General features: G+C 40.1%; 1 protein-coding gene across 1 annotated transcript in view; it reads left to right on the forward strand.

Annotated features, from left to right (window-relative positions):
* LOC117472591 (coiled-coil domain-containing protein 60-like) overlaps positions 1–21,098 on the forward strand; it is a 70,864-nt gene that overhangs the window by 16,973 nt on the left and 32,793 nt on the right. The window contains exons 5-7 of the mRNA XM_034117889.1: positions 10,393–10,497; positions 12,454–12,541; positions 16,526–16,730. Of these exons, the coding sequence (XP_033973780.1) occupies positions 10,393–10,497; positions 12,454–12,541; positions 16,526–16,730 (398 nt within the window). The remainder of the gene's footprint in view (positions 1–10,392; positions 10,498–12,453; positions 12,542–16,525; positions 16,731–21,098) is intronic.

Genomic DNA, 21,098 nt, shown 5'->3' on the forward strand with positions numbered 1-21,098 from the left:
ATGCAGTGACTAGTGTGATGTGGTTAAAAAAGTTGTTAATCCAGAACAGACAGACCGCTGTCAAGGATTTATGACCGTTGTTAAGGACGCTCAAATCTGCAGAAGTCCGGTCGATTGAACTGTATACAGTTTGGCTGAAAAGCAAACTGCATGCAGTTTGCTTTTCTAACTGACAAGACAAGAGCGACAAGAAAACAGCGGAGAAGTAACGGGCAGAAACCCTCCTTTTTACGCAGCGGTCCAGACAGAGACATCAAACGGCGACACATATTCAGTTGCCAGTTACTTTGGCATTAGGGCAGGGATATCTAGATACTTTCCAAGGTTTGACATAATGAATTGTGCTAATTTTAAAGCAAGCAACGATGTTTTCAAATCTGTAATCAAAAAGCTCCGCCTTCCTGCCGTTGCGTTGCTCCGTTTTTTTGCGGACTATTTTCCTTAGCGGATGCATGTCAATTTAAATCAATACATACAACTATTTTTTAAATCAATAAAATCATTTTCTAAATCCATAAAAGCATTTCAATTAATAGTGGGAGTCATATCATTACTTTGTTGAGAATGTGGCCATGTAATAAGTGGGATAATGTGCAGCGACTTGGTCATTATGGGGAAAAGAACACCTTCATGCAGATCTAGATCCCTCCGCTTCGCGTCGGGCTCCTGATCAGCCTGTCGGTGTTCTTTTCCCCATAATGACCGCGTCGCTGCACATTATCCCTTACATAATTGCCATCAATAAAGCCATGATAGCCATCCAAAAAGTATTTATAGACTGTTTTATGAAACAATTATTAACAAATGATGCAAATATCTACATCTATCTTTATAATGCTTATAGATGTTTTACAAGTGACGTTTTAAAGCCCACCTGTTCAGATCTGCCTACTCACTGTAGTGCTCCCCATTATATGTTTCATTTGTGTCCACTTAACTGTCTCCTCCATGATTTCCTGTTTGTGTTTTTATCATGTTTTGTTGCCTATTAGCGTTTTATTTATTTTTTAACAAATTGTACGGTGTCCTTGGGTGTCATGAAAGGCGCCTAAAAATAAAATGTATTATTATTATTATTATTATTAAAGGTTTAAGAATAATTTGGTTACAAAATGTTATAACAATAAATAAATTATAGCATTATTCATAATTAGCAGTTTCAATTATGATAATATATCAAATAACTTGACCAAAATGTAAGTAAATACCAACATAGTACCATCTATAAATGCTGGTTATTGCATCACGTTGGGTTTACACCAAGGACTCCTGTGTTTTACATCAGTGTTCCACAGGGACACATCTACAGCCCGTGTTTATGATGCATCCCCCCCGAATCAACATGCATTAGGTCTGACAATGCATTATTGCCACCGCCAGAATAGTCCTTGCTGTATGGTGAGACCTCAGTAAAAACCACAGCCGTGTTGGAAGGCTGTTACCTGACATCTGACGGATCCTAATCTAACACATTAGCCGCCTGGCAGACAAACAGCCTGGTCGATAATGAAAAGAGCTCAGAGCGACCCGGGGCGGCAGCATTTGTGCACGAGGAGAAAAAAGAAGGCAGACTTCATATTGTGTGTGATGTGTTTGGAGAGATCATCAGAATGGATGTGGTAATAAAGCCTCGAAGCGTGAGAGTGTCGAGCTGATGGACGGCACCGCTTGACTGCAGGTGCACGCTTTAGAGAGATGGCATGTTTTGCATTTGTTGCCACTACAGCAGCCCTTGTGTTTGAGTTGGTGTTCATGTTTCCATGATTTCATCCACTTATTTTACCAGCAACAAAAGAAATGAAGGGCGCTCACTATGATTGTTTTTGTTCCCATTTGAGAGGGCACTACACCATTGTTTCCTGTAGTGATATTTACCTTTTAATCCAATATCAGGTAGTTTCATTTAAGTTCAAGATTTTTCAGGAAACAAAGACTTTCACTATCAGGTATAACCACACTACCAGCATACAATAAACTATGATCATAAGGCATCATACAGGTTACCAAAAATGTTACAAAAAGGTAATAAAGGATTAATATTAGGAAATTGTCATATATTGCTTAAGAATATTGAATAAAAAACCCATATTAATTGTAGTGCCATTATTTATTTTATTTATTTAATCGTTTATTTGGCAGGGACAATGCACAGTAATGAACACTTGAAACATTAAAATGTGTCAAGCGTAACAGTGCCAGATTTAGCTTTGAGCTAATTTCCATCCGCAGTCCCTCACATAAAACATTTAAGAAAATTACATTTGACAAACATAGCAAAAACAAAATACATGATATGCAAAAAGTGCAAAAGAGCAAGAGCAGCATACACAAGTATTTATGACATGGTAGTACAATATAGCAGCAACGACATGTAAAGTGCAAGAGAAGATACAAGAGCTACATAAAGTGCAAGAGGAGATACCCCTGTGTTAAAGTGCATTTAGCGGTGATTACACGGATGTTTGTTTCTCAACCATTCTTTGAGTTGACCTTTAAAACTATTGAGAGTGGGACAATCCCGTGTCTCAGTTGGGAGGCTATTCCACAATGAGCTGCCTTTAATGGAGAGGACATTTTGTCCAAAAGTGGTCTGTCTACGGTGGACTTCACAGTCTCCTCTGGTTTCTGACCTAGTGCAGCGTCCAGTGTGTTTTTTGTGGATGAATTCCCCTAAGGGAGGGGGGCCAAGTCCATGTAAACATTTATAAAAAAAACACATACTTTTAAAAGACTTAAAATTGTCAAAACTTAAGAAATTGTGTTTTTCAAGGATGGTACAGTGGTGGTATGAATTTGGCTTTCTGTCAAACACCTTGATAGCTCTCTTGTACAGCTGTTCTATTGGTTTCAGGTGTGTGGCACAAGCAAACGACCAGTTTGTAAAACAGTATTCAATGTGGGATAGAATCATACAGTGGAGGTATGACTTTGCAGCATTGACAGTTAAGAAAGGTCTAATTTGTTTAACATTTTCCATGTTGATTTTAATGGTATTGGATACTTTCTTGATATGTTTCTTAAAAGTCAAGTTCGAGTCCATTATGACTCCAAGATACTTGAAGTGGGAGACTAGTTCTATTTCTGCTCCGTTTAAAAACACATTGGATCCTTCGATTTTGACTGGTCGTTTACTGAACATCATGCATACTGTTTTTTTTTGCATTTAACTGTAAGCAAATGTTGTTCAGCCAGTGTTGAACCTTGTCCAAAGCTTTTGAGAGACAAGATGAGATCATTTCAGTGTTCTTCCTGTGTATAAAGATGACCGCATCATCGGCATACATTTGCACATTCAACTCAGGACATACATTAGGCAAGTCATTAATGTACAGTGAAAACAGTAATGGTCCAAGAATGGAACCTTGTGGAACCCCAACAGGGTTGACAAGGTAGGGCGATTTGGCACCCTTGACCAAAACACAGTGTTTTCTGTTCGATAAGTAAGACTTAAACCAATGTATTGAAACAGCCGAAAAATTGAAATACGTCAGCATTGTAAGGAGCACTTGGTGGTCAACAGTGTCAAAAGCCTTCCTGAGATCAAGGAAGACAGCACCTACATATGGGCTCGTGTCCAACATACATTTAACCTTTTCCACAAAGACACAGTTAGCTGTCTCAGTGGAGTGGTGAGCACGAAAACCAAACTGCATTGGGTGGAGTGGAGCGAAACCTTTGTCTAAATGTTTGGTGATTAGTTTTGACACCCATTTCTCAGCTACCTTAGAGACACAGGGGAGGATGCTGATTGGTCTATAATTGGACATCATTGCCTTATCCCCAGATTTAAAGATCGGTGTCACTGTGGCCACCTTCCAGGATGATGGGACTTCCCTCGTGCTGATAGATTGATTCACTAGCATAGTAATTGGCAGTGGCGAGCCGTGACTTTTATACCTAGGCCCTCTGACCCCCGCCCCCTTCCCTCGAAAAAAAAGAAGAGTTATTACGTCACAGCGTATACTTCAGCGGAATATCAAAACAACGGCCCGGGGTGCAAAACGCATCAACGACAGCGACCCTCTACCACACAAAACAACACCATTTATATAAACACCTATCATGACAGGGCACCCACAGCCAAGTCACAATTAAAAATGAATTAAGTCGGCACGGCACCACTTTATACACATGCATAAACTTCACAGCAGGCGGAACTTGTCATAAAGTCCGCGAAAATAAAGCCCACCCATTTAGAGGGAAGATATGATTGGTCAATTGTACTGTCATTTGACATTACTCTCTCATTGAGTTACTATAGCGGGCCCTCTGTGAATGTACAGAGGGACCAACAAGCTCTCCCGTCTTCACATAACTCGCAGAGACGGCATTTAACCCTTCACATTCCAACAGAAACTGAACAGGCAGATTCGAAGGATTTATTTCTTTGGAAATGTTATTTTAAATACAATTAAATCAAGTTATTTTGGTAAAACTAATGAAAAATATAACTAAAATGTTTAGTTTTTTTATGTTTTCAAATATTATTTTTTAGAATATCTTAGGCCCGCCGAGAGGGCCCTGACGGCTCGCCACTGGTAATTGGTTTTATTAGACCGTCGATATGTGTTTTTATAAAGTTGGTGTCTAAATCATCTGCATCCCTAGCCTTAGAACCTCTTAACCCTGAGATTATATTTTTTACCTCAACCTCTGTGATTTCCTCCAGGTCAAAAACACGGTGTGTCGGGCTAGGTGAGACCTCAGATGGCGGGAAGAGCTTTGTAATGTCCAGAGCACTAGTTAAGAAATACTCATTGAGAGAGCTGCTGGCCAATACAGCAGGGTCTTTTATCAGGGCATCATTGATTTTTTATTCTAAAACATTATTTTCCTGTTTGGTATGTTTACCTAATAGTTTATTTAAAATTTGCCAAACTTTTTTACCGTTACCTTTCGCACCTTCAATTATATTGATGAAGAAGTTAGCTTTGGCCTGTCTTATTGTTTGTGTTACCTTGTTACGAGCATGAGTACATTTATGTCTATCAGTGGATAGTCTGGATTTCAAGCTCTGCTTTAATAGTTGGTCTCTAGATTTCATTAAATTCCTGCATTGTAGATTCAGCCAGGGAAGATGATGTTCCTTCCTGTCCCTAAGGCACCCTCTCCTTGAGAAGGAAGACATTGTATCATTCATTTGAGATATAAACAGATCACTGTTTTCACCAATGTCTTCAGAGGACAGAGTGTCCCCCCCAATCAATCATTTTCACTGCATCCATAAAACGTTGTTGCAGGTTTTTGGGGATGAAGCGAGAACCCAAGGCAGGGGTTTTAGGTGTGGCCATCAACCTTTTTTTGGTGAGTTTCCTGGTAAAAAGAATAAGATTATGGTCAGAAAGACCAGTCAGGAAGTTGTAGGTTTTAACTATTCTGTCAGCTTTGTTAGTAAATAATAAATCTATCATAGTCTTAGAGGTTTTGGTTATTCTAGTCGGTTGATCCATTAGTTGTATTAAGTTGTGTTTATCCGTGATCCGTTTTAAGTTCTTTCTATTTTGTTTGTCATTCCAGTTTATGTTAAAGTCTCCTAAAATGATTAGCCCTTTGTTGGAGTCACAGGAATTCAGCATGAGTTTTACCTGATCATAGAAATCCACCTTAGCGGTGGGTTGTCGATACAGGCAAATCATGGTGAGGGACATTTCCTCAGATAGTGTGATTTCCACACCAACACAATCAAACTCAATATTAGCTGGAAGAGCAATCTCCCTACAAGTAATGGTATTCCTCTAATAAAGCAACACCTCCTTTTCCCTGCAGTCTGTCCTTCCTAAACACATTATATCCTGACATAGATACAATAGTTGATGGTGACGACTGTTTTAGCCAAGATTCAGATATTCCCAAACAGTCAATATTGGACTCAAGGAGGAGATGTTCTAGCGATTCATGTTTATTGCAAATGCTGAGGAAATGTAAATGTCCACTGAATAGTCCCTTCGGCTTGCACCGAGGATCCCACACTATTTTTGCTTGATTCACTGTTTGAAACATTTTTGTGTAACAGTGTTTTTTAAATACCGGATTTCTAGGCTTTACCTCGGTGCAGTTGTTGACAGTGGAGCAGACAGAGCTAGCTGTTGGTTTGTGGTTCTCTGTTGCTAGGCTGCTAGCCATCGGCGCGGACTCACAGTCCTCCGGCAGAGCTAGCTGTTCAGCTAGCTTGCCTCGTCTGAAGCCAGCCGGTGATGCGTGGATCTCCGCTGCTATGCCTTTAGCCCTCGGTGCGGCCCCCAGTCCTCCGATGGTGTGGAGATGGATCCTGCTGCTAGGCCAGTAGCCGTCAGTGCGAGACCACAGAGACCCGTCGGCAGAGCTAGCTGTTCAGCTAGCTTGCCTCGTCTGAAGCCAGCCGGTGATGCGTGAATCTACGCTGCTAGGCCGCTAGCCCCCAGCGCGGACCCGCAGTTCTCCGATGGTGTGGGAGCTATCCGGCCTCTTCTGAAGTTAGATGGTTGTGTGTGGATCTCTGCTACTCGGCTACCAGCCTTCGGCGCGGACCCGCAGTCCTCCGACGGTGTGGGTAGAGGTCCTGCTGCTAGGTCGGCAGCCGTCAGCGCGAGACCGCAGAGACCCGCTGGTGGTGCTAGCTGTTCAGCTAGCCAGCCTCTTTGGAAACCGGCCGGCGGCGTGTGGAGCTCAGCGGCCGGGCCGTCAGCTGTCAGGTCGATGGAAACGACGCCGGGACCCGGACACGGGTGGATATCTCCCGAGAGCAAGAGACACAGCATAGCCAATATCCCAATATTCTTCTTTTTTTCGTTTGTGTCCCTTTTTTGTGTTGGAGAGAGTCTGCCAGGAGTGCCAGATGAATGTACTGTAGATGACATGCCGACCATGGCCGAAGTGCTTGATATTGCAATATTCAGCCATGTTGCTGGTGCAAATAATGATGTATCCCCCGCGTGTTGTTTTACCAAGGGGGCAAGATGAGTGGTGTAGCCAAACAGAGGCCCGAGATTCAGAACAACCATACATAGATAGACCGCTGCCACTGCGCCCGAACTGCCCGCCGCCATCTCATTTCATTTTTCATTTAATCGTTTATTTGACGAGGGACAGTGCACATTGATGAACATTTAAAACAAATAATGCTTTAAAAACGTAAACATGCCAGATTTTAGCTTTGAGCTAGTTTCCATCCGTAGTCCCTCACATACAACATTTAAGAACATGACATTTATATACATAGCAAAATAAATTAGGGCTGTCAGTCGATTAAAATATTTAATCGCGATTAATCGCATGATTGTCCATAGTTAATCGCGATTAATCGCAAATTAATCGCACATTTTTTATCTGTTCTAAATGTACCTTAGAGGGATATCTTTCAAGTTTTTAATACTCTTATCAACATATGAGTGGACAAATATGCTTTATATGTTTGTTTATTATCATTTGAACAATTACAAATATTCTCATGAATATTAAACACAACAACCTCTGAACATTACAAATATTCGCCTCAATTCAACCTGGAACCTCTTTCATACAATAATACTGTGTGTGTGTGTGTGTGTGTGTGTGTGTGTGGTGTGTGTGTGTGTGTGTGTGTGTGTGTGTGTGTGTGTGGTGTGTGTGTGTGTGTGTGTGTGTGTGTGTGTGTGTGTGTGTGTGTGTGTGTGTGTGTGTGTGTGTGTGTGTGTGTGTGTGTGTGTGTGTGTGTGTGTGTGTGTGTGTGTGTGTGTGTGTGTGTGTGTGTGTGTGTGTGTGTGTGTGTGTGTGTGTGTGTGTGTGTGTGTGTGTGTGTGTGTGTGTGTGTGTGTGTGTGTGTGTGTGTGTGTGTGGAGACACTGTTATGAATCGTTGGAGCTATGTGCAGCTCAAGGCATATATGCTCGAATGGGAGCTGCCTGGACGCTGCAATCATGTTGCGCGTACGATCCGTGCTGAGTGTGCTGACTTTTCGTACAATGTCCCACTGTCTGGCTACCTGCATAAAGTCAAGTGCTCGGCGCAGTTGTCGGCGAAATGTCATTGAAACAGCTCCTTAAATCCGTTAGCGCAGCTAGCTAGCACCAGATGCTAACAACAACAACACGTAAGGTGTGCCTCGCTCGCGCGAGTCGCGCCACACATACACACTCCCTCCCGGTCCTCCCGATGGCCAGTCCGGGCCTGCCGGTGAGCGTGGAAGTGTGGTCTGCCACAAGCGGGCGGCAGGAGCGAGGCTGTCAGCATCAGCTTGTCGATGGTATTTTACACTCGATGCGCTCTGAAACTACGGCGGCCGAGGACAAAAAATACACATGCGTTAATCGCGTTTAAATAATTAGTGGCGTTAATTTTTTTTTGCGTTAACGCGTTATTAACGCGTTAACTTGACAGCCCTAAAATAAATACATGATATGCAGAAAGAGCATGAGCAGCATAGCATTTACCACATGGCAGTACAATGTAGCAGCTATGAAATATAAAGTGCAGGAGAATTGCTCTATTGCTCTCCTACAGTGCAATCCATTCCATTAAACATGAATCCACTAAAATCCAATTAATCCTGATTAAAGGGGCCATATTCTACTCATTTCCAGGTTCATATTTGTATGTTGTACCTTTACTGTGACTTTTTTTTTACATGCTTTAATGTTCAAAAAGGTCTTTATTTTTCTCATACTGCCTGTGCTGCAGCACCTCTTTTCACCCTCTGTCTGAAACCAGAGCCCAGTCTGCTCTGATTGGTTAGCTGGCCGACTCTATTGTGATTGCTCAACTGCTTAGAAATGTCCCGCCCCTTAGCCTATCATGTACAATGAGTTGGAACGTTAGCCAATAGAACGGCAGGTGTTGCGTAGTAATGTCACAATGTTACGGAAGTAAACAAAGGAATACAACGGATGTGGGAGAGAAACTCTCTCTGGAGGGAGATTTGGGATTTTAGCCTTTGCAGAACATTTACATGCACAAAAACATATATAACACACTAGAGGAAAGAGATAAACCTAAAAGCATAATAGGGCCCCCTAAATGTATTTTATGAAACACTTGAACCTGAATAAGCTGCACATTCTAGAACATAATTTAGACATTGTGTACAAAATAACATCTTCATTCTTTGTTTTAATTTTGTATGACACTAAAACAAGAATTTCTGCTAAGGTGCTCTTCAGCAAAGCACTCTGCCCAGGAGTACATTTGAAATGCTATGAGTGTGGAGCATTGGCCTTTTTGCCAGAAAATAAAATATCAAATGCATTTGTGTCACAAGACAAAAGCAGTCAGCAATATTTTTTTTATTATTTTAAAATCATTTTTCATCATTCAGAAAAAGTGTTACAGTTGTTAAACCATTTGCTTGTGAGTTGCAAGCTTGGGTCAACTACAACATGAAGCTCTGTTCCTTAAAAACACACTGAGCTATCATGCTTCATTATAACCTCTCCTTATGTGTTCTTATTGTGATCCAAGCCAGCATCATGTGTCCCACTCTCCTAAAATAGTGGAATATGCTGTAAAACATTCACGAAGTACCTATGTTATTTATTAGCTATGAAGCTTTACAATTCACATTCTACAAGTTGACCTTTGTCTTCTAAAAGTTAGTCTTTTTTTATTTCTGGACTTGGATGTGTTTTGTTCATAGTTCAAACATTTATTTTTACATACAGCATGAATATAACAAGACCAAGAACTTACGGCCCGTCCACACGGCGGCGTGTGTTGAAGCTTCAACGCTTCTGCCCAACTTTGAATGGGGTGACGTCACGCTTTGCCGAACTGCATTGTGGTTCCGTCGCTTCGCTTCAAAAGTAGAGCAATGTCCAACTTTTGAAGCTTCGACGGAAGCGTCAGCCAATCAAATCATATGCCAGTACAAGCTCTAGCCAATCAAACCGCGTGCTTGTGTGTCCGGGGCGGGAGATTCATGTGATTGGTTGTTGGTCGAGTTTCAGACACGCCCGCCGGCAAGCTTCAACGCACGCCGCCGTGTGGACGCTGCGTTATTCTTTGCCATGAAACCGAAAGCATTTCTTTAAAGTCAGTCTACTGGGTCAGGTTATAGTTTAGTGAAAATTAGGTTGAGGGCGCCCTGGTGGCTGGACCTTTATATCATACCCCCCCCCCCCCCTTTATCTCTCCCCAACCCTACCTCCAAATGAACTATTCATGTCATTTTTCAAATAGCTTCAGTTGTTCTGTAAAACAGGATGTTTATTGAAATGCATATTTGAAACAAAGAAATACAAATATATTGAATATATTTGGCCTGAATACAAATGGAATGTGTTATTATATAAGTCGTGGAAATATGAATTTGACAATTTGTTATAAAGAATATGTTTTTGCTTGCTGTATATTGAATTACTCTAATACAAAAGCATATGGGTACTTTTGGACAAACAAACCTCTGATAGACGTTGAAGCTCCTGTCTGTGTGTGCTGCTGCAGTAAGCTGATCTACCGCCAGCTCTGCTGTCTCAGTTGGCTCCTGGAGGCCCTGACTCTGGATCGCTCTGGCAGAGTGGGCCCCCTCACCGCCTGCTGGGACCCCGGGTTAGTAATCCTTTTGTCAAAGATTCTCAACACCCACACACTGTAAATACATGAACAAGAAGTTTCCTTTTTTAGCTTCCGGAGGACAATTTTGTAATCTTGGAAATACACCTCATTACACCCACCTGTTTGAAACGTATAAACTAATTTTTCCTAACAAAATTGAACTTGTTTGGCATTAAAGGTCTCCTATTATACTCTTTTTCATCAATATATTATAGGTCTCGGACATATGTCTCTGAAGTGTTTGCCTCAAAACACCAAACAGATCATTGTAGCATCCCATAAACCCCTCTGTTTCAGCTCTGTTTCAAAAGTGCTGATTCTCTGTCTGTTACTTTGGATGAAAATAAGGAGCCACTCCCCACGCCCCTCTGAGAGATATGTGGTTAAAAAGATCACAATAGTGCTCTAGGAGGAGATTCAGGTGATAAGGTGGGGGGGGTGGTACCTTGGTTGGTGATTGACTAATGGTTACACAAGCCAAAAAAACATTATGACATCATAAAGTGGCCAAAATCTGATCAGCTCATTTTCAGACAGGTTTTTATATAAATGGATCAGGCCAAAAAGAGAGAGAATCTTTGTTCCTGAAACGTTCAGAATCTCTTTACACAGAGGGGACACATGTTGATGTATAGAAGACATGAAAAAGTGGATTTTGCATAATAGGTGACCTTTAATATATATGTAGATGCATGATTTATTGATACTGCCACAACAGTACATCTGATGTGATTTTTTTCCTGAATATTGTTTTGAATATGATGGAGACACAAAAGTCAGGGACCGTCATCAATACATAATACATGAAATGTCATTCACATCTTCGTAGTGATTACACTGCCTGCAATTTCAATACAGAGGCTAAAACACAGCATCATGAATGACATCATCAGCGATCGGCTCATTGCGACGCTGACCAATGAGCAACTCCTGTCAGGACTGTGCTGTTTTTTTAAACGAGCCACCTGAAGAGACGTAGCATCTATACTGTAGAGCCGGGGATGAAGGGCTGCTGATCCGGAGCTGCAGGCCAGGAGCGAGCTGACAGTGCTGGATGAAATATAAAGTCCAAATCTCCGTAGGGGGTCCAGGCTTAGCGAGGAGATTGCATTCTTCCATCTTCGTCCCCACCCTCCAGGTCTCAGCTCCTGTGATATTGACCCACCACAGGGTGTTGAGGGTGAGGAAATGGAGAAAAAGTGCAGAAGCAGCAGCCGTTTGGTGCTCAAACGCGGATGTTTTACCCTCGCTATTGCTGTTAAATTGCATCTGTAGTCCGTTTTAATTCCTCAGTGGCGTTTTATTCCAAATTTCCGTCTTTTGATTCTTTTTTTTGTATCCTTTTATGATCTTTATGGCCTCTCTCTAGTGTCAGAGGAGAGCAGGACTAGGAGAATAGATTAATTCATAAATGTTAAAAGCGACTGCTTGGTCTCAATAGCTCCTTGTAGAATGTAGTAAAGGAATATTATTGCACACTACTGTAAAGCTTGAATAATTGATGGGAAAATGAAAAAGAAGAAGAAAAGCGGAAGGAAAGGGAATAAAAGAGCTACAAAGAGAGGTTTTGTTTTGCACCCAAACGGCGTCATGTTACCCTCCAGGGCCTTCACTCAGCTTCAAATCCAATTTCCCAGAAAGTCTTAAGCTTTATGGGCCAAATGATGCAGCTGAGGTATTACTGTACAGGAAGACAAGGAGAGGTTGAAATGAAACATTATCACAAGGTTGCGACACTGCTGGGCTTCCCACCAGGCAGACGGCTCTGATCTTGGGCATCAATCTAAAACACTGCACAGTTTTTAGAATAAGATGAATTATGATTTTGATAATGGCCCGAGCGACTCTGGAGCTGTCTCTGCCTGGAAGGCTGCTTTCGACTAGTGGTGAGTCGCAGAAGGTCAGCGGAGTGATGAATGTTTCACACCGGCAATTATTTTCAATTCACAGAGACCCTGGCCGAGGCAGAACCACGATAAAGATGCTGAAAAAAGAAAGAGCCATTGAGAACAAATGGGAGCAGTTTGTTTCCTCCAAGGTATAACACTCTTGTTTACTATTTTTTTTTATATCACTTCATTTTATTATTGTCATAATAATCATTTATTTTAAATGTCGGATTAAATTGTATTTACATTACAAAAGCCTGGTTTAAGGACCAAAGCTAAATGTACAGTACACATACATAACTAATGAAATGCTACAAATAATAATGAATATCTAAATATTTGTTTTATTATTAACATCAAAAAAATATTCAGAAATGTAAATGAACTGATACAAATTAAATTACTATTGGTTTATGCATCTATATATATATATATATATATATATATATCTATATATATATATATACTTGCGAATTTAGAATTTTGTATATTTATTAATCATTTGTGTAAAACACAACACTATTAATTCACCAATCAGAGCCTTAAGCCCGCCCCCTTATTTTTGATAAACATTGATATACTTCCTTGCAGCAAGTAACACTTAAGATAAATGAAAGTACATATTTGAAAAAAATATATATAGAGACAAATGTATATAAATGATTATGTAAATAAATAAAATATGATACAAATCAATAAAAAAAATTAAATGTGTCAATATTTGAAAAAATATAGAAATGAATAAATCATTTCAAACACAATACCCATATTAATTTATGGTCAAATGGTTCCCACCTTTGGTAATGGAATAACATGTACAGCAATCACATATTGGTGGAATGCATGTATGTTCACATACTTTTAGCAGTGGACAGTATACCTTTTCCCATTGTTCAGGATGACCATGAATCAACAGAATGTTGGAGTTTGAAATACAGCACTGTGCACACACACACACACACACACACACACACACACACACACACACACACACACACACAAGTCGGGTGTATATACCCTGCATGCCTCAGCACTACACTACTTTGTAGACTAAACCTTAAATCATGTTGCACAGGAACATTGACTTAAGCAGTCAAACATGCATGCTTACATCCACTGACTCAAAAATGCACACACACTTTATCCTTAAGGAAGGGCAGTGTGTGGCGGCAGAGGACATTGGGAGAGCTGAAGTATTGTCCTCCCCTCCACCCTGATAATTAGGCTGAAGGGAGCGTCACACACACTTAAGGCCTGGGTCTTCTCTGACAGACAGGCGGGAGAGAGGGAAGGGCATAGGGGAGAGGAGTGGAGTGGAGTGGGGGGGGGGGGGGGGGGCATTTCAGGCTCCTTTCTGTTGCTTATATGTCGTCCTCAGTTGAGAGATGGGTCTACCTATGGGTGTGTGCCAAGCCTCCGCCTGTCAGCCTGTCTGTGTGTGAATGTGTGCGTTTGCATTTTTCTTATGAGAATCAGATGACTGCACAAGGAGCCAACATAAATTGAAGATATAGCTTGGGGCTTTGAGGAAATCAAATTATAATTTACTAACAAATAAACATTTCACAATTTCTCAGCTTTTGTTACACGATTGCTTTACTTTTTCTCAAAATAGCCGGCCAAACACTAATGGCTAGACATCGCACTGAGATATTTCTAGCATGGTGAAAATATTAGAAGCAAAACAACCATCAGTTGTTACCGGCACGTTTTGATCAGCCTCTCAAAACTGATACCAAGGGTCTCCATTCTGTGCTGACCTTTCACACATGGAGAAAAGTGGCAATTATTACCAGTAGCCTCGAGGATGAGAATGAAAGACAGTAGAGGTTGTAAGAGCCATTTTAATGCAAGTTCAGGTTTGGGTTGAGATTTTTGGAATTGTGTGTGATTCACTGTGTGTGCCATAGGTTGTCGCTGTACTATTCCCTATGGCACAGGTATTAAGGTGTGTGTTGTCACAGGATTGGGTGTGTCTGACCCCAGAAGGGCAAATGGTTTTTGACCGCAGTACCGCAAGTGTGAATACCGCATATCATTTTTTGTTACGGTAATTAATGGAAATTGACTTTATTATGCACAACAACAATACAGTAAATGGATTGTATTATTCCGCACCTGAATACAAGCCTACCGATTCATCATTAAAACAACAACACAACCAGTATCGTATTAACACAGTAAAGCGCGTCAGCCAAGTCATCCCTGGGAGTTAAAACATCACAGTGGCTTCAGAATTAGGCTAAAGCTCCTACAGAGGTGTTGTGTGAGAACGTTATGTGCTAGCCATGGTGATACATGCCTACAAAACTATAGCTATACTGTGTCTAACCTGTGACTGAAAGTGACCATTTTCATAGGTGGTTTGAAAAGGCAACCTGTGAAGTGTAGGGAACAAATAACCTAGTAAACGATGAAAGAAACGTCCACACAATATTGCTTACTGACAAAATATTTATTGAGCAGCAACGTGGATCTTGCATATAAATACACAAAGGAGCTCTCTGAATAAACCAATGAGAGGACTAGAAATGTGTTAGACTGGTGATCACCTTGAACTTATTCAGATAACATTAGTTGTCATTTTAAAAGTTAGAAAGAGGCAAAGTATCTTTATATAAAGACACTAATATTGAGTCACCTTCATGTTACCATATCAAATATTGAACTCAATTTAAGAGGAAATGTACTAAGGAATCTTCCAATATTGTGAATAATATATAAAAAAAGAATAAACTATAATATCAATTTGTCAAAGAACATTTTCAATGTTATCATACATTCAATATTATCTACCAGCATTAGCATTATATAGTCAAAGGTCAGTGATGTACATCATTTCCCATTCATCAGTAAATGTATACAGTGACATCCTTGTAATTTAAAGGGCCCATGTCATGGCCATTTCCACTGATCATAATTCCATTGTTGAGGTCTACTAGAATAGATTTATATTGTGCATTTTTCCAAACTCACATTGGTTTCTCATACAGCATCTCTGTATAGTATGTGTATTCATTGAATTTCACTCTCTGCCTTTAACGGCTCGTTGTAGCTCCAATAGCTCCAGCCCCCACCCTCCCTGTGAGCACAGTGCTCTGATTGGTCAGGACGTTGTGAATCGCGCTGAGCTCCGTGGAGGTGTTGTTTCCTTGTTTAGAATACACAGCGAAACACAGCCAAACTCATCCTGAGCACACACAAACTCACAGCCGAAGTAAAAACAATAAGTGTGGCTTGATATTGAGTAAGAAAAAGGTTGATAAACGCTGTGAGAATGGGTCTGCAGAGAGAATGGGTCTGCAGAGAGAATGGGTCTGCAGAGAGAATGGGTCTGCAGAGAGAATTTCGCCGCGATCCCAACTGTCTGTTATCAGCCTGCAGCCAGGGAGGAGAAATCAGCTGAGCTGCCTGCTCCCTGCACACAGATGTGTGTGTGAGGAAGTCCGTGGATTGGTCAATTTGGACCAATCAGCGGTGGCTTAACGTAACGGCTCCGCGGACGTAACGTAACGGCTCCACGGATTGGTCCATTTCGTTCCGGGTACGGGTTGACATCATGCCGTACTCGGAACGAAATGGAAGAATCAAATGGACAATGACGTATCTCCAACGAGGCGTTTTGGGGAGGTATTTTCTGTGTTAGAGTTTTACTCGCTACAGGGTGTACTTTGAGGGTTTGTGACTCTGCAGACCGTTTACATGCATAAAAACCTTCATAACACACAAGGGGACGGGTAATAACCGGAAAAGCATGACATGGGCCCTTTAAATAATAATAAAAGCGTTATTGAGGCCCTGGCTAGATTGCATTTGCATTGCAAATATGTTTTTTTCACACTTTGAAAACAACTCAGCTGTTAAAATGAAGCAGGATGAGATAAAGTGGGTACACCAGAAATATACATTACTGAACCTCATCGCTAAATACTATAACATACACTACTGTTATCTTGTATGGCAGATAAGCTTTGTTGTACTGACCTCTATGGGTTAAAAGTCTGAACTCTGTTGTGACCACTATAAACAGGGGTTGGTCTACTTGTGCTTTAGGTGATAAACTAAAACCATGCTGTCCTTTGTTAATGTACACTACTATTTTATTAAACTCCTTCTCTTTTCCTCTCTAAAAGCCTTGCAGAGCTCCTCCCCGGTGCCCTCGCAGCTCCTCGGCTCGCCTCCACTCACACAGGAAGTCTCCCTTCATGAGTGCCGCCTCCCTCTCAGCCGTCACCCCCCCCACTGTGGGCAGCAGCAGTGTGTCCTCTCTGCTGCGGGACGTAGGGGAGGACACAGAGTCTTCAGGAGCACAGGAGACAGGCCAATCTCCCTCAGACTGTGAGTTCTAGATTTACACAAGTATTCATATATTTGACTGAAGGTTAAGTAATAATACCCTCTGACAAGAAGAAGTCTGGCATTCAAAATGTTACTTTAAAAGTTAAATTACAAAATAATTAGCATCAAAGTATACTTATAGTACCAAACCTAAAAGTACTCTCAATGCAGATGCCACTTTCAAAATAATATATATTTTATATTTCTGCTTTCTGCTAACTTTAATGGCTTTTTATACTGCCATGTTTCTTTATCCATAAAAGTACATTTCATCAAAGAAATTAACCTGCAAAGTAATTCATCTTGGCAACTAAATGTAGTGAGTTAAAAGTACAATATTTGCTTACAGTACAAGTTGTAGTAGCAGTATAAAGTAGCATGAAATGGAAATACTAAAGTAAAGTACAAGTACTTCAAATATGTAGGACTGTAATTGAGTCAATGTACTAAGTTATTTCTCACTTTTGAAAGGTACATTTTTTCTTTTGGCTATAGTGTTTGTTGTTGTAATACTAATGTTAGCCATCGGAGTGCACCACTACTCCATTCTCTAATTATGCACAAAATTCATTTTTCATTATGAAGTGGTAATGTAGTCAGAATATAATCTTAAACTAGATGATGTTCTTTTGCACATTTTTTGTTGAATTTCTATTTACAAAATGTTCAATAATGTCCCTGTTACACAGTACAGTGTCACTAAAAGTATTTAACCCATCACTGGTTACCTCCTGATGTTGGACGTAAATGATCTCATTTAAGAGTTGTAGTAGAATCAAAAGTGCATCATGAACTTGTGCATACATATAGCTTACAACAGAATGCTACTGTGGTTTCCATATCAAATACAATAAACAAACCAAACTTTACAGGCAAGCATGTGAAAGCAAACAGGTTCCTCAAAGGGTGTCGTATTATAAAGAAGAGTCTCTAAGACCATGTATGGACGGAAGGTGTAAAAGACAAGAACATGACTCTGAGACATGTGTTAAGTTACACTGAAACATTTTTGAAACGTTAACTTCAATAAATGTATTATGTAAACAGATTTCACATAACTGTATTGGGTTAGTTGAAAGCGATAATATTACTCTTAAATAATATAATAATAGGTTCAACTTAATATTATTGCTTTCAACTAACCTTATACAATTGTGGGCAACCTGTTGACATAAAACATTTATTTAAAGGCCATGTTTCAGTTTTTCAGTGTGCAATAAAGCACAATCATTCTAATGCTTGTCTTTCCATGCTTATAAGGCCTGCATTCATTCCTTAGTTCCTAAGTAACTTAAACCCTCACCTCTAAAATCCTCTCTTATTCTTTTTCTGATCCTTACTCTTATTCATTTATCTTATTTATTATCGTATTTAACTTTATTTATATAAATATCTCTATCCTGAACTTCTTAACTTCCCAAATTCTATCTGAAGGCAGAGTCACGCTACAGCCAATGTGAATCTTTACTTAACTTACAAGAAAATAAAACATCCAAAACAATCTCTCTACATGAAAACACTTTCACTAGGAAGATAGGAACACACACACACACACACACACACACACACACACACACACACACACACACACACACACACACACACACACACACACACACACACACACACACACACACACATAAAAACAAACAAACATACAAAGCAAAAATAGATAAAACTCTAAATTATACAACACAAATGTGCCACAAAATTATTATACAGCTTTATACATTTCTTGGATTTTTTAAGTTATTAAAAAGAACTAAGTAGAAACTATATTTCATGTTGTTGTGAAATGAGGAATGTGGCATACTTTTCACTACAAAAAGTTTGACTAGTAAAGTTGTATCACTTAATAGATGGCAACTTGAGGGCAACCAAAAAACTATAATAAAACACTGACCTTAAAATCTTGTAAAGGCTAACATGTTAGCCAACAATTGCAGACACAGAGCAACATTTGCATACATTTTGCTTTTTGCCAACTCCCAAGCAGAATATCGAAATATGATTCGATAGGAATAGATTGACATTGTTTGAAATCTTTGGTTTCTTGCCAATAGTTGGTTAAGAAGATTGATACTACTCATAAATGTTTGTTGTGTAGGTATGAACCTCCAGCACGCAGCCGGTTAGCATAACTTAGCTCAGTTAGCATAAATGCTGGAAACAGGAACAGCTTGTCTTGTCCAGTAAAGTGGGTGAGACATGACCAAAACAGACTATTGCTGTTGTCTGTGCACACACACACACACACACACACACACACACACACACACACACACACACACACACACACACACACACACACACACACACACACACACACACACACACACACACACACACACACACACACACACACACACACACACACACACCAACCGCTGAGACTGAAATGGAAACCAAAATAAGAGGCAGGTCTATTCAGTACACTTCTCACTGAGTGATCAGAACCTTTCTGCCCAGGCTGAGGCCTCTTGTGCCCGGTACTGATTCCCAGAGTGCACTGCTCCAGACTTCATAGCAGAGAATAGTCACCCTCCCCTCCCCTCATATCCTCACCTCCTGATATCTAGCGACCGCTGCCTGAGTCATTGTCGGGTTGTTTTGTCTTCTTTTGCTTCTCCATTTCTCTCACATTTGACTCTCTCCTCCCTCCTGCTCTAATCATAAAAGGAGTCCAAAAATATCAAAGGATTGATTCACCGCCATTGGTTTAAAGCAATTAACTGCTTTTTCAGGCTTATCCCCAGAGTTATTTCTCAAATCCAGAAGTTGGCCACTGGAGATGTGCAGCTCTGCCCACAGTCCATTGTTTTGCCTTGTAAATCTGCACAATGAGTTCTAGTTTAGCGTAAAAAATGAAGCCTAGTTTCAAAGTCTTTGATTTAAAAAAGGGAATTGTACAACTTTGAATAATAAGGAGGTTTATCTTTGCATTTCAATGCCTCTCCCACAGCAGTTTTTTTTTTTTTACCAGAACAGAAAGTTAATCCTCCGCACTCATTTGGGATAATTAAAATAAGAACTCAATGTATTCAATCTGAAATCAGCCAATTTGCAAAAGTGATGTCCTTTTACAGTGTCTGCTGCAGGTTTTTATAGCTCTTCCTCATGAGAAATCAGGCTATACATTTTTTTAATAGGCGTCTCATCTCCCCGATTTGCCACACTGTGATTAATTTAGTCACAGCTCATAGAGAAGTTGAATCATTTAGGCTGGTATTTAACATTTTAATGAATGCTTTCTACTCTTGGGAAACTTCATGAAGACTTATTGTGTCCTCACCGTGTCTGCCTTCTATGAATAAAACTATAAGCTGATGCTTCAGCCGGATTACATACAGGATCAACTTCTCTCAATTTCATGGTGTAGTAACAGTGTGTGGACACCAAGGGGAGCTGTTCGATTATAAATAAAAAAACGGCATAACTATTTGGCCTAGTTATGTCTACAACCCTCTTACATATTTTACTCACATATTTGCATCCTTGACAGACTCAAAATTACTTAAGCATATTAGACTACCAGCTAATGAAGAAGCAGGAAAACATAATACAGATAACACTTTGCAAAAATACAGGTTTAATACCTGTTTACACTGTTCCTGTCTAGTTTTAGCCGTGTTTTACATTTCTGTCTGGTTAAATGTGTCTGAAATGTGCTGTGTGAATGACATAGAGCCCTGTCTGAAGAGATGTTCTCAATAAAGTTTGTCTTATATCATCTTATCTTAGAACCATGCAATGTCTACTCCATCCCAATAGCTGTGAACATGATTACATTTGAAAGATTTTGACAGGATTTGTACTCGGTTTTGTCTCGGACCTATATGACTCAAGATTTTATGTCAAAACCACGGCTGTGGCTGGGGATGGGATTGGATGTAAAACTGTTTCAAATGCAACCAATAACATGAACTTTTTGAATAAATATGATAAAGAGGAATGTATATCTTACTGTTTGTATGTGGGTCTTTCAGATTTATGTGGGGCAGGACATAAAGTCTACATTTTAAAATACTAAAATGTTTAATTTAAGGTGAAAATTAAAAGGGGAAGAAAGACAGAAATAAAATAATAATGGGTACTCACAAAAATCTCACATTAATTATCTTACAAAGGATGCAATACTCGTTTTGAAAACATACAAAAATATGTAAAAGCTGCTTTTAAAAGAAGTGAGAATCTGAGCACATCTCAGGCCATCAGGAAACTGACAGCTGCTCTACCTGTATAGCATGAACCCATTACTGTCACACATTGATAAATACATTATGTAAATGTGTGTATTGTGGCAGGTTGGCAGAATGCTTACATGCGGGGAATGCAGTGAATAAGGCCAAGATTTATTTTCAGAATTCA

Source organism: Trematomus bernacchii, unplaced genomic scaffold (assembly GCF_902827165.1).
Source record: "Trematomus bernacchii unplaced genomic scaffold, fTreBer1.1, whole genome shotgun sequence".
NCBI lineage: Eukaryota > Metazoa > Chordata > Actinopteri > Perciformes > Nototheniidae > Trematomus > Trematomus bernacchii.